Raw genomic sequence first — 15,147 nt, 5'->3', positions numbered from 1 at the left:
AAATTATAAATAGAGTTAAAAACATGTTGATTTTTTGCTAAATTTAATGAGAAATTAACTGTACTTCTAATGATAGGAATTAACTTGCAGATTTATTAAAACTTCTAGGACTGAATTGCTTGATTTTAAAATTACAGGGACTAATATATAGGTTTAACTAAATCTCAAAGATTAAATTATCAATAAAATAAAATTTCAGGAATTAAATTATTTTATATTAAAAATAGAGTTAAGGATATTTTGGTCATTTTTGCAAGAATTAATAATAACTTAACTGAAATTTTAATAGTGGGGACTAAATTGTAAGTTTTATCAAATGTTAGAGACTAAATTACTTAGCTTTAAAAATACAAAGATTAAATTATAAGTTTTGTCAAACCTCAGTTATTAAATTATAGTTTATCCTAGTATTTTCATAACAAGTTTTTGCATCATACAAACATTGCTGGAGGAAAAAAAAACAATTAAAAAATGCAATCAAATTGGCTTTCTTATTTAAAGAAAATTACTATTTAACTCTTGCATTTTAATGAAATTAACTATTTGATCATTATATTTTGAAAAATACATTATTTAGTTGATATTTTATCAAACTATTTAGTTCGTTTATCAACTTTTTTGTTACTCAAATAAATTTTGGTCTAGTCAAATAACTATTTAGTATTATGTTTTGGTAAAATTAATTAATTTCTATATTTAAAAAATATATTCCTAGATTAAAAATAAAAATGTTTTGTATGAAAGCTAAATCTAAATTTACAATTTTTAAAAAATTATTCTAGTATTTTCATTTAATTCTTTGCGCTATATTTTTACATTTTCTCTATTGAAAAACAATACTCGATAAAGTGTTAGTTGATATAGATTTTCAAATAATTAAGGCGATAATCTAAAAATATTGATTTTCAATAGAGAAAACATAAAAATGGTGCCAAGAACTTGAATGGAATTATACTTAAATAATTTAAAAAATATATAAATTCAAATTTATTCTTCATTATAACAAAATTTCTATTTCTCATTAAAATATAAACACTAATTAATTAATTCATAAAAATTTAAAAAAAAAAACAAAACAATTATATTTTTTAAAATATAAAAATTAATTAATTAATTAATTTAACTAAAATAAAAAGTTTTTACCTTTCATTTATATTCACGTAATCATCCTGTCCCGTCGCATTAGTGGCTCATTTTCAGTAGCCCTTGGCATTTTTAGTAATTTTCACATAAAATTAAAGCTCGAATTTCAAAATTCCTTTTGTAAATACAATAATTTAATTCATTTATTATTTAAATGAATTAAAAATGTACTAATTATAATAGATAAACATTTGAATGACATATAACTTTACGGGCTTTCAATAATTTGTAGTATAATGCCACATGTAATAAAAACAAACTCTCACATCATCTAAAAAAAATTGTAACTGGACAATTTTTTATATTCCTTTTTAAGGACTAACTTTATAATATTTATACAGAAAAATTATATAAATTTTACATATATTTGTGTTTTGGATTCAATTTCATGACGAATAAAGTCTAAACAAAAAAAAAATAATATCAGAAGAAGCATATTTTGAATCTGTATACTAAAAATTTATGTAATTGATGAGAGAGATATTCAACGACATACAACCTCAGTAATTGTCTCCTCATCCACAGAACAAAATCTTGCTTTTGGTTCTAATGAGCTAGAACTAATAATACTAGACTTTCTGAAAGTGAATGCAGGTTGCTTAGGAGAAGGAAGACTAATTTCGCTATTTAACATTAGAACGACAGCTGACATGGTCGGTCTTTCCATTATATCTTCTTGCACGCATAAGAGCCCAATTTGGATGCATCTCAATACTTCATCAGGAGAACAAGAATGCTTTAGTGATGAATCAACCATCTCCCATGCTCTCTCTTCTCTCCATAAATGCCATATCTATAACATCTCATCATTAGATGAACCCATAAACAAATTATTACAATTCGGAAAATAATTAGTTACTATAAGTATCTTCAAGGGTAAAATATTTTTATGCTCACTGAATTTTACAAGGATTTCTTTATTGTGGTCATAAAAATTCAACTTTTCATAATTTGATCACTAGTTTTATTTATTTATTTTTTTCAACTAGTGCATGCTGACTTGACAGTGGTGATTTTGGTAAGAATTTCATTGGACATCTAAGATGATATACAAGTCAAGATAGATACTAAAAATGAGGTCTAGATCAAAAATCAAATTGAAGAAGCCTTACAAAACCAGCCCCAAATTGAATGCCATGTCAGATTTCTGGTGGTTTCCCACTGAAGTCAGGAAACTAATTGCAACAAAATCGAATTTCAGTTACTAAATTGCAACAAGTTCTAGTTTTATGACCACAAAGAAAATCAATGTAAAATTCAATGATGATTAATATAATTTACCCATATCTTTTTAACTTACTTTTCCTATCATGCTTGGGTAAAAATCCTCTTGATAAAAGCTATTGTTCCTTTTCCCTGTAATAATCTCTAATAATATGATGCCAAAACTAAAGACATCAGATTTCGTTGAAAACTTTCCAAATACCACATATTCGAGACATGTACCCACTTGCATATGAAAAACAGATAGAAAAAAATAGTTATAATGCTCCTTTCAAATTAATGTATGATACAAAGGTATTCTTAGCGGTGGTTACGTGTGTCTAGTCACTGAGTGTATAGGTATACTTACAATGTTCCAACTATTCTGTTTGTCTTCTCATGAGTTTGGTCGCCTTTGAAGATTCTAGCTAGGCCAAAATCTGAAATTTTTGGATTCATTTCTTCATCCAATAGGATATTGCTGGTTTTTAGATCTCTATGGATAATTTTCAACCTAGAATCTTGGTGAATATATAAGATTCCACGAGCAATCCCAACGATAATATCAAAGCGTTTTCTCCAATCCAAGATTGACCTTCTTGTTTCATCTAACAAAAGATTTCCAATTGAATCAGTGCCAATTTATGCATTCAATGTCCATCACTCATATTGTTGAACCAAATGGAATTAGACAACTTGTGGAATACAATGCTAAATAAAGTAGAATATACACAGGACTTACTGAAAAGAAAGGAGTCCAAGCTTTTGTTTGGCATGTATTCATAAACTAGCATCGGTTCCTCTCCCTGAATACAGCATCCTATGAGTTTCACCAAATTCTGATGTTGAAGTTTTGCAATCAGTAAAACTTCATTTTTAAATTCATCTATTCCTTGCCCCGAATCTTTTGAAAGTCTTTTCACAGCAACTTCCTTTCCATTAGACAATTTACCCTACAGTCATGTTTTCACATTTAGAATCTCACAACAACTAGAGACGAAGACAAGCACATGTACATAGTTTTAGACATTTGCACGTAAGTTATATATATGCACCTTATAAACCACACCAAAACCACCTTGCCCTAGTTTGTTAGCTGGAGAGAAACTGTTAGTTGCAGCAAGTATAGTGCTCAGATTGAAAAAAGCAATCTCTGGATGACTCATGCTACCTTCGACTTGATTTTCCACTGTGCCAATTGTATCAAGCCACCTTTTGTTCCATTTGTTCCTCACTGCCATCAAAATGATGAAACCAGAATGCTTAATGCTTACTCAAATCAAAGGTATGAATATACATAGATAGGCACAAAACATCATACAAAATCTTGTTTCTTACCCCTTTTCTTCTTCTTCTTCTTGAGCCACAAATATGTAAACAAGATGATGACAAACCAAGCTGAAACAACAGACACTACTAAAATCGCTAACATATCCTTCCTTTTAAGAAAACCATTCCATTTTTCGGCAATTTCAGCTGTGTGAGTAGGGAAAAGAATTTATCATTGTTCCATCAAAGAGGAAAAGAAAAGGAAGTTAAAAGGCAAGGTATAATGATAGAACATAAGCACAAACGATTCATGCAACGCTGATTATCCAATTTGTCACCTGATTATACACATTGGTTTTGTTCAAAATTTGTAGAAGGCAAAAATACATTACCTAATTCAATTGCATCAACACGAACATAAATATCATATCCCTCTTCCCTATCGTGTGCAGTGTCCATCAATTTGCCATACCATGTCAAACAGCCAGTCTCCTTCCCAGCAATATCTATGCTTGCATATGCAGAGCATGAACAATTCCTCCTGCAATTCCTTTCACAGTCCCTTGGACTCATATTCATGCTTACCCAAACTGCTGCTGAAGTGTCAGGTACTTTAACATTTGCCACTTTCACAAATCCTTCCCCATGGCCACATAATGAGGTAGACTCTAGCCGCTTCCTGACACACCCGCCTGATGCATCTTTTAGAATATGCCAGTCCCTTGGGGACTTGGGTTCATACCCTGGTAAACAATCACATTCAAATCTTCGACTAAGAAAGTCAGGATCACATATTCCATAGGTACCACAATGCCCATATGGATCACATGGAGATTTTGGCGTCGACTGGAATTCATTCCATTTGCCTTCTTTTTCTTGCCAAATTATCTTCTTAAGAAGTCCTGAATAGTCCAACATTAACCTTAGGATAACGGAAGCATCAGAAACAGAGTAGGTCATATATGTCTCATTTTGATTGTTGACAAAACTAACATTGGCTATATATGCATAACTTTTCAAGGGCCAAGGAGAGCCTCGCCAAATATATTTTGTACCCCAATAGATAAAGACCTGTGGTGATCCTTTTGGGTTGATCTGAAGTGAGAAGTTTCCAGTTCCGGGGTCAGCTGCTGATCTCCAAGATATCAGGAACCGGTTCATGCCTGTCCTTCGGTCCAACCCAAGTTTCATTCCTGGCAGCATAGTATCCGTAGGATGATCAAAGCTTTCCCACACGGTACTTTTACTTCTATCGTCGAACAAAACCAAATTTCCTGTATCCAAGAGCTGAGCTACAACACAAGTATCTGTAGCCTCCACTGAGACATTTGTAGACCATACAGGAACCTTCAAGTTGTGGTAGCTATGGAGAACGAGATTTCCATATTGGTCAATTGATAGAACCCCCGAGGAACCATTGATTGGATCATCCCTATTTGCTACCCACACTACAGTTTGCTCTCGGACTTTACGGTACCAGATTCCAAGATATCTAAACCTGGAACTTCCGGGGCTAAAGAATCCTAATGCAAAATTATTTTCTCTAGAGATCAGAAACTCACCATCATGAATGGTTTGGTTTATAGTTATGGTGTCTTTGGAAGAAGAAAATGCGAAATGGAGGACTAGAAGAGAAGAATGCAGGAACAACTTTGGAAAATCCATACTGTTTCTGTAATCTTCGTTGAAGTGAAACTTAGGTGGGATGTGGTCATATTTTTAAACAAGAAAAGTCCACAAGGAGCTAAGACTTATAGAAAAAAGTTATCCCACGTCATATTATTACAAAAATGTTTATTTTATATTTAATTAATTATTTATATAATAAATTAGAGTAATAGATATTTGATATATAAAATGTGAATCTAATATGAAATATTATTTTTAAAATTTAATTATGTATAATAACTTTAGAAATGATTCTAATGTCTCTGTATAAAGCTAATTGGTGGAATATGTGATATTTGAAAGGTTGTCAATGAAATTTTATATCTTCATTGGGATCATGTTATTAGGGATTGTTACAGGGAACAATAGCTTTTTTTAAAGAGCATTCTACCTAAGAATGATGGGAAAAATAAGTTAAAAAATTTGGGTAAATTTTTGTAATCATAACTGAATTTTATATTGATTTTTTTTATGATCATAAAATTAGTAGTAATTTATTCACTTAACTTTCATTTTATTACATTTAGATTTCATTTATTTGGTAAAAAATAATTTACATGTAGAAAATATAAATATTTTTTTATCATTAATGATATTTATTTAAGTTTTAATAAAAAATATTTTTTATTAATTTATTTTTTAAATACTCTAAATATTAAAAAATATTTCTTAAAATAATATTTTTCATAAAAGGAACGGAGCATTAATTTCCTGATTTCAATAGGAAACCCACTTGGAAATTGACTTAATAAAAGTGTCTTCAGTAGATTGGAGGCCAATTATGTCAACAACGTTGATTGAACGGTTCAGTTGAAATCAATTTCCAGTGGCAAATGATGACAACTACGATTTGAAAGATGGGATTAGCTTGCTTTTCTTTTTCCTGGCCAATGTTATGTCATCAGCATTCAAATAGGTTTTATTTTTGAATTTTAGGTTGTATCCATCCAACTTCATTTTAGTCGAACAAAATTAAATATTCGAAAATATATATATATTTTTTTTACGAATTATCTAATATTGTAATTTTCCTTTATGCTTTGTTTACCAATCGCAAAGAGAATAAATGCAAAAGTCTTGTTGAGGAATTTCTTCTTCCATGAAAATATGTATCACCAATTCCACATAGAAAAATTTCAGCCATTGAAGATAATAGGAACAATATGGATTCTCACGAGTTGTTTTTGCAGTCTTTTCCTCTAGTCATCCATAAAATAAAGAATAATACCTATTTCTCTCCATTTCGAAACATACAAGTATCGGAGATCGGAGAAATTGAATTTCTACTCCTTTCTCCTCTTTTATCCTCTTTTCTCTCCTAATTTATTGTCCAGATAAAAGAATTGTTAGAAATAAAATTATTTTTCTTCTCTTTTCTTTCCATTTTCTCAATCCAAGCAAAGGGTTAGAGACTTAAGTCAACCAATTGATGTTCCTATTGCTGTGTTCTATGCCACTATTGACTTAAGTCAACCAATTAAAGTCAACCAAGAGACTTACTTGTTGCAAAATGAAAATTGCAGGATTTGCAAAAGAAATCCATGAATATATCTCTCATCAATTGCATAAATTTTTAGTATGGAGATGTATGATATGCTTCTTCTGACAATAATTGTTCTTCTTTAACTTTCTAACTCAAGAAGGAAACAAAAATTTGCTATGAAACATATTTATAGCAATAAATAAATGATTTGTGGCCAATATATATGATATATAAAAGAGGAAAGGGGGACATTACAAATTTGCAAAATACTCTTCATTATTTTTATTATTTATAGAAAAACTATAAACGTAGATTTTGTAACAGACAAATGATTTGTCAGCAATAATATATGTTAGTGACAAAACTCTTTTGCTAATTCAGGAAACTTCGTTGCTAATAACTTTTAGCTACAAAATTTATGTCACTAATACTTTTAGCAATGATGATCAATACAGTATTGTCGTCGCTAATAACTTTTAGTAGCAGATAATCCTTCGTTAATCTCTTACTAAGTTCAATTTCTGATATTATAATAATTTAATATAAATTAAAATTTTAATATTATTTTAATATATAATTCTTAATATTGTAATTCTATAATTTTAATTTTATAATTATTAATTCATTAAAAATTATTTAATTTATTATAATAAAAAACCTTAAACATTGAATCTTACTTCTATTGATTTATTTTTTTAATTGTTTTAAATATTTATAAATTTATAATTTTAAATTTAATAATAATAATAATAATAATAATAATAATAATAATAATAATAAACAAAATATCCTTAACATAATTGCAAAATTATTTAACTTAATTGAATAAAAAAATTTGCAGATATGAAATTATAATCTCATTCAATATGTTTTATTTGTTACAAATTTGTAGCCATTTTTATATAAATATATAAGCATTTAAAGTTATAGCAAAGAATAAAATTAATATATAGTATATTAATTTAAAATTTAAATATTTTTATTATATAAATTAAAGTTAAGGGACGATGACAAAATAATCCTCAAAGTTAAGGGATAATGGATGATGGATGAAATTAATCTTTCAAATCACCTTACTTGTTAAATTAAAAATATAAATCATACCTAAAACATAAATAATTTAAATAGAATAAAAATTGGAGTTCTGGAAGCAAATTTAACTTCTGGAATTCTTGCATATATTTATGAGAAATATAATAAATAAATATAGCACTATTTTTTTTTTTTAATCTCTTTAACGATCTTTATAGTTTTCCAAGTGCCTTAATTCCACCTACTTGTTTCACACAAGAAAATAATAATTGTTAAATGTTAAATAATAGTGAAGTGTACATAAAAAAAATAATGGGTAAAAAGCCAAGCAATTGAAATCATTTAGAGATTCAATATTTTTATCATACATAAAATAATTGAAACACATATTTTTACGAGAAATATACTAAAAAATATAGCATTACATTTCTTATCTTTTGATTTTTATTGTAAGTTTGAATTTCATCTTTCTTAAAAAAGAATCATATTTAGAGAACAACGGATGAAACTTAATTTATATGTATAATGAAAAATAAAAAAATATCCAATTTATGCTTGAATTTCAAATTTTATTTTATAATTACAATAAAATTAAATTAGTTCATTCATTATTTAAACGAATTAAAAATACACTAATAATAATAAAAAAATATTTAAATGAAATATAACTCAAGAGCTTCTAATAATTTATATTAGCATTACAAATGGTCATAGCTCAGTAAATAACTCTAAAACATGTAAAAAATTTGGAATATACCACATGTAATAAAAACAAACTCTTGCACCATCTCGAAAAAGTGCCATTTGACAAATTTTAATATTCCTTTCTTCACGACTCAGCTTTATAATATTTATACAAATAAATTATATAAATTTTTCATATATTTGTGTTTTAAATCTAAATTCAAAATGAACTAAGTCTAAACAAAAAAAATTTCAATAACAAAAGAAGCATATTATGGATCTCTATATTAAAATTTTATGTAATTGATGGGAGATATATTCAGCGACATACAACCTTAGTAATTGTTTCCTCATCCACAGAACAAAATCTTTCTTTTGGTTCTAATGAGCTAGATCTAATAATACTAGACTTTCTGAGAGTGAATGCAGGTTGCTTAGGAGAAGGAAGACAAATTTCACTATTTAACATTAGAACAACAGCTGACATGGTCGGTCTTTCCATTGCATCTTCTTGCACGCATAAGAGCCCAATTTGGATGCATCTCAATACTTCAGGAGAACAAGAATCCTTTAGTGACGAATCAACTATCTCCCATGTTCTGTCTTCTCTCCATAAATGCCATATCTATAACATCTCATACATTAGATGAACTCATAAACAAATTATTAAAATTCAGAAGATAATTTGGTACTAAAAGCATCTTCAAGGGCAAAATATTTTTATTCCCACAGAATTTTACATTGATTTTTATTGTGGTCATAAAAATTCAACTTGTCATAATTTGATCACTAGTTTTAATTTTTTTTTTCTTTTTTGGTTGATTTTGGTATGAATTCCGTTGAAAATCTAACATGATATACAAGTTAAGATATTATAATACTAAAAATGAGATCTAGATCAAAAATCAAATTGAAGAAGCCATACAAAACTAGCCCCAAATTGAATATCATGTCAGATTTGTGGTGGGTTTCCCATAGAAATCAGGAAACTAACTGTAACAAAATCGAATTTCAGTGACTAAATTGTGATAAGTTCAAGTTTTATGACCACAAAGAAAATCAATGCAAAATTCAATGATGATTACAATAATTTACCCATATTTTTTTAACTTACTTTTCCTATCATGCTTGGGTAAAAATCCTCTTGACAAAAACCATTGTTCTTTTTCCCTGTAATGATTTCTAATAATATGATCCCAAAACTAAAGACATCAGATTTCATTGAAAACTTTCCAAATACCACATATTCTGGAGACATGTACCCACTGAATATGAAAAACAAAAAAAAATAGTTATGATGCTCCGTTCAAATTACTTAATAGAAAGGCATTCTTAGCAGTGCTTCTTTGTGTCTAGCTGCTGAGTGTGTAGGTATACTTACAATGTTCCAACTATTTTGTTTGTCTTTTCATGAGTTTGGTCGCCTTTGAAGATTCTAGCTAGGCCAAAATCTAAAATTTTTGGATTCATTTCCCCATCTAATAGAATATTGCTAGTTTTTAGATCTCTATGGATAATTCTCAACCTAGAATCTTGGTGAATATATAAGATTCCACGAGCAATTTCAACGATAATATCAAAGCATTTTCTCCAATCCAAGATTGACCTTCTTGTTTCATCTAACAAAAGATTCCCATTTGAATCGGTGCCAATTTATGTATTTTATGTCCATCAATGATATTGTTGAAACAGATGGAATCAGACAACTTCTGGAATATAATGCTAAATAAAGTTGGACATACGCAGGACTTACCAAAAAGAAAGGAGACCAAACTTTTATTTGGCATGTATTCGTAAACTAGCATCGGTTCCTCTCCCTGAATGCAGCACCCTATGAGTTTCACCAGATTCTGATGTTGAAGTTTTGCTATCAACAAACTTCATTTTTAAATTCATCTATTCCTTGCCCTGAATCTTTTGAAAGTCTTTTCACAGCAACTTCCTTTCCATTAAACAATTTACCCTGCATTCATATTTTGACATTTAGAATCTCACAACAACAACTGGAGATGAAGATAAGCACACGTACATAGTTGAGACATTTGCACAGAAGTTACAAATGTGTACCTTATAAACCATGCCAAAACCACCTTGCCCTAGTTTGTTAGCTGGAGAGAAACTGTCAGTTGCAGCAAGTATGGTGCTGAGATTGAAAAATGCAATCTCTGGATGACTCATGCTACCATCGACTTGATTTTCCACTAAAGTTTCGTTGTAGTATGCGCAGCCAATTGTATCAAGCCATCTTTTGTTCCATTTGTTCCTCACTGCCATCAAAAAGATGAAACCAGAATGTTTAATGCTCAAATCATAGGTATGAATATACACATAAAGGCACAAAACATCATGCAAAATCTTGTTTCTTACCCCTTTTCTTCTTCTTCTTGAGCCACAAATATGCAAATAAGATGACGACAAACCAAGCTGAAACGACAGATACTACTAAAATCGCTAACATATCCTTCCTTTTAAGAAAACCATTCCATTTTTGGGCGATTTCAGCTATGTGAGAAGGGAAAAGAATTTATTATTGTTCCATTAAAGTGGAAAAGAAATGGAAGTTAAAAGGCAAGGCATAACGATAGAACATAAGCACAGACAATTCATGCAGGGCAGATTATCCAATTTTTTCACCCGATTATACACATTGGTTTTGTTCAAAATTTGGCAATTGCAAAAATACATTACCTAATTCAATTGCATCAACACGAACATAAATATCATATCCCTCTTCCCTATTATGTACAGTGTCCATTAATTTGCCATACCATGTCAAACAGCCAGTCTCCTTCTCAGCAATATCTATGCTTGCATATGCAGAGCATGAACAATTCCTCATGCAATTCTTTTCACAGTCCCTTGGACTCATATTCGTGCTCACCCAAACTGCTGCTGAAGTGTCAGGTACTTTAACATTTGCCACTTTCACAAATCCGTCTCCATGGCCACATGATGAGGTAGACCCTAGCCGCTTCCTGACACACCCGCCTGATGCATCTTTTAGAATATTCCATTCCCTTGGGGACTTGGGTTCATACCCCGGTAAACAATCACATTCAAATCTTCGACTAAAAAAGTGAGGATCACATATTCCATAGGTACCACAACGCCCATATGGATCACACGGAGATTTTGGTACCGACCAGAATTCATTCCATTTGCCATCTTTTTCATGCCAAATTAGATTCTTAACTAGTCCTGAATAGTCCAACATTACCCTTAGGATAACAGAAGCATCAGAAACAGAGTAGGTCATATATGTCTCATTTTGATTGTTGACAAAACTAACATTGGATATATCTGTACAACTTTTCAAGGGCCAAGGAAAGCCTCGCCAAATATATTTTATACCCCAATAGATAAAGACCTGTGGTGATCCTTTTGGGTTGATCCGAAGTGAAAAGTTTCCAGTTCCAGGGTCATCTGCTGATCTCCAACATATGGGAACCGGTTCATGCCTGTCCTTCGGTTCAATCCAAGTTTCATTCCTGGCAGCATAGCATCCGTAGGATGATCAAAGCTTTCCCACAAGCTGAGCTACAACACAAGTATCTGCAACCTCCACTGAGACATTTGTAGACCATACAGGAACCTTCTGGCTATGGTAGCTACGGAGAACGAGATTTCCATATTGGTCAATTGATAGAACTCCCGAGGAACCATTGATTGGATCATCCCTGTTGGCTACCCACACCACAGTTTGCTCTCGGACTTTATGGTACCAGATTCCAAGATATCTAAAACTGGAACTTCCGGGGCTAAAGAATCCTAATGCAAAATTATTTTCTCTAGAGATCAGAAAGTCACCATCATGAAGGGTTTGGTTTATAGTTATGGTGTCTCTGGAAGAAGAAAGTGCGAAATGGAGGACTAGAAGAGAAGAATGCAGGAACAACTTTCGAAAAACCATACTGGTTCTGTAATCTTCATTGAAGTGAAACTTATGTGGGATTTGGTCATATTTTTAAATAAGAAAAGTCCACAAGGAGCTAAAACTTTTGACAAGTAAACTGCGATTTTGTTGACAACTATATTTCTTGTCTTCTTCACCAACGAAAATTGACAATAGTAGCCTACTTTTGAACATTGTAGACTGAAGAAAAGTGTCCATTGAACCAAATGCACTAACGTGGAGGAAAGGTTGAAATTCGTAGGTGCAGGAGTAGGATGATTAATGAGCTTGCAAGCCAAAAACAACAGAGGAAGAGAATGGACGTGGTCCATTAAATCCTACAGCAGAAGCCCTATTCCTTGTGACATTTTAACGAATATATGGACTGCATTCCAAGCAAACGCAGTGGGAGGAGCTCCCTCTCCTCTACGGACGTGAAAAAAGATGGAGACACGTCAATATTCTATTTAAAAGGGGTGGAATTTCCAATTCCACTAAGTAAGCCAATATTACCAAACTAATATACCCTTACAAAAATAAGGTTATCACACTTCTCCTGTTAAATAACAAATGTTAAATCTGTTCAATTTTATATATTTTAATTAATATTTTATATAAAAATATTTTTAATAATAATTATTTTTTAGAAAATTAAAACTTTATAAAATATTTTAATTTTATTTTTTGAAAAAATAATATAAGATTGTATTCTAGTCAATGAATTAGAAAAAAAGGATGAGAAATTTTCCCTGTAGAAAAGATTGTCTATGCTGAGGCTCTTCTATTATGGTGGATTTCACGTTGTGGCTTATTATAATCATCAAAATCAACATACGTATATTAAATAAATTCTCTTCATATTGGATTATTAAAAAAAATAATTAAATATACATTAACTAAATATGAAATTAATTAAATATAAAGCTTATTAATATAAATAAATATGTTTGATTAATTAACATATAATTTTTAAAATTAATATTTTAATATTTATTAGATTTTTTTTAAACAATATTTATTAGATTATATGTACAATATATTTCAATTATGTTTCTAAGTTTTATATAAAAAATATTAAAATTTTAAATATTATTATTAAGTATATTTATATAAAAATATAATATTAAACCAATAAAATTTTAACCGGATAAACTTATCACTCAGGCTATAAATTTTCTATTCATTTCTTTGAATAATAATTCTCTTGTCATTTCTATTGAATAAATATTTTTTTTATATTATATGACGTTACATATAAAAGGAAATAATAATTTTTTTTCATAATATTTGAAGGGTTAAAAAAAATTAAAATATAAAAAATTTGGATTCATTATTAAAAAAAAAATTATCAATATGATATGAAAGTAAAATTATTTATTAAAATAGAGTGTATTAGAAAACCCCAATTAAATTAGTATTTTGAGTAAATTATGATTTAGTCTCTAAGATTTGACAAAATTTATAATTTAATTTCTGCATTTTTAAAAAGAAGTAATTTAATATCTGATATTTGACAAAATATGTAACTTAGTTCTTATTGTTACAATTCTATTAAGTTACTGTTAATTTTGACAAAAATAATAAAAATGCCTTTATTTTTATTTTTAATCTTTAAATAATTTAGTTCCTAAATTTTTATTTTTTTAATAACTTAGTCTCTTAAATTTTATTTTATTGATAATTAAGCACCTGTATTTTTAAAATGCGAGTCCCATTAAATTGAAAAATTTTAAACTTAAATTATTAAAATATGAATTAATTACTTTAAGATCCTTAAAATTTTAGTTAATTACATAATCATCCATATATTTTACAATCCTTAAATATTATAACTATTTATAAATAAGCCCTTTTAATTTGTAAAATTCTATTTATGTGATTATTATTTTAATAATATATATATATATATATATATATATATATATATATATATATATATATATATATATATATATATGAATTTATAATATTTTCATATATTATATTATATTTTTATACATAAAAAAAAGAAAAAAAATATGAATATGGACAAATATTGTTATGAAAGCAAAATTTTAAAAATTAAATTGTTTTCATATTAAAAAATAGAGTTAAAAGACATTTTGGTCATTTTTACTAGAATTAATGATAACTTAACTGAAATCTAACAGTCGGGACTAAATTATAAATGTTATCAAATCTCATAGATTAAATTATTTAATTTTAAAAATATAAATACTAAATTATAAGTTTTGTCAAACCTCAATTATTAAATTGTAGTTTACCCTAGTATTTTCATAACAAGTTTTTGCACCATACAAACATTGCTAGAGAAAAAAAAAACAATTAAAAAATGCCTATTTAGAGAAAATTATTATTCAGCTCTTGCATTTTAATGAAATTAACTATTTGGTTCTTATATTTTGAAAAATATATCATTTAGTTGATATTTAGTTAAACTATTTAATTCTTTTGCCAATTTTTTCGTTACTTAAATAAATTTTAGTCCAATCAAAAAACTATTTAGTGATGATTTGCTTTCCAAAGGTTTAGTCTCCCCTTCTAGGTCCCCCTGGAGTTATGCTGCTTTTTATGTTAATAAATCTTTTGAGATTGAAAGAGGTGTTCATAGATTAGTTATCAATTATAAACCTCTTAACCAAGTTTTAAAGTTGAGTAGGTATACTATTCTAAACAAGAAAGATCTTCTTCAAAAACTTTTTGCTGCAAACATTTTTTCAAAGTTTGGCATGAAATCTGGATTTTGGCAAATTCAAATAGCCCCTAAAGATCG

General features: G+C 28.9%; 1 protein-coding gene and 1 pseudogene across 1 annotated transcript; both read right to left on the bottom strand.

The window, feature by feature from the left end:
• Positions 1 to 1,519: 1,519 nt before the first annotated feature.
• On the bottom strand, positions 1,520 to 12,821 carry LOC131172096 (G-type lectin S-receptor-like serine/threonine-protein kinase At1g11410; annotated as a pseudogene).
• On the bottom strand, positions 8,733 to 10,006 carry LOC131171848 (G-type lectin S-receptor-like serine/threonine-protein kinase At4g03230). The gene is made up of 2 exons (XM_058131879.1): positions 9,597 to 10,006; positions 8,733 to 9,107 (listed from the first exon to the last, which is right to left on the bottom strand). The coding sequence occupies exons 1-2, from the start codon at positions 9,738 to 9,740 to the stop codon at positions 8,802 to 8,804; spliced, it is 450 nt and encodes a 149-aa protein (XP_057987862.1). The 5' UTR covers positions 9,741 to 10,006; the 3' UTR covers positions 8,733 to 8,801.
• Positions 12,822 to 15,147: the final 2,326 nt, after the last annotated feature.

The sequence above is a fragment of the Hevea brasiliensis genome, chromosome 13 (genome assembly GCF_030052815.1).
Source record: "Hevea brasiliensis isolate MT/VB/25A 57/8 chromosome 13, ASM3005281v1, whole genome shotgun sequence".
In the NCBI taxonomy this organism is placed as follows: domain Eukaryota; kingdom Viridiplantae; phylum Streptophyta; class Magnoliopsida; order Malpighiales; family Euphorbiaceae; genus Hevea; species Hevea brasiliensis.
This window is presented reverse-complemented; position numbering and strand designations above follow the sequence as displayed.

What these genes read in the sequence shown, in the direction of transcription:
- LOC131171848 (XM_058131879.1), bottom strand. Translation starts at nt 9,740, where the DNA reads ATGTCTCCAGAATATGTGGTATTTGGAAAGTTTTCAATGAAATCTGAT. An exon ending in ACCCAAGCATGATAGGAAAA is followed by an intron (nt 9,108 to 9,596) that starts GTAAGTTAAAAA and finishes GAGATGTTATAG; the next exon opens with ATATGGCATTTATGGAGAGA.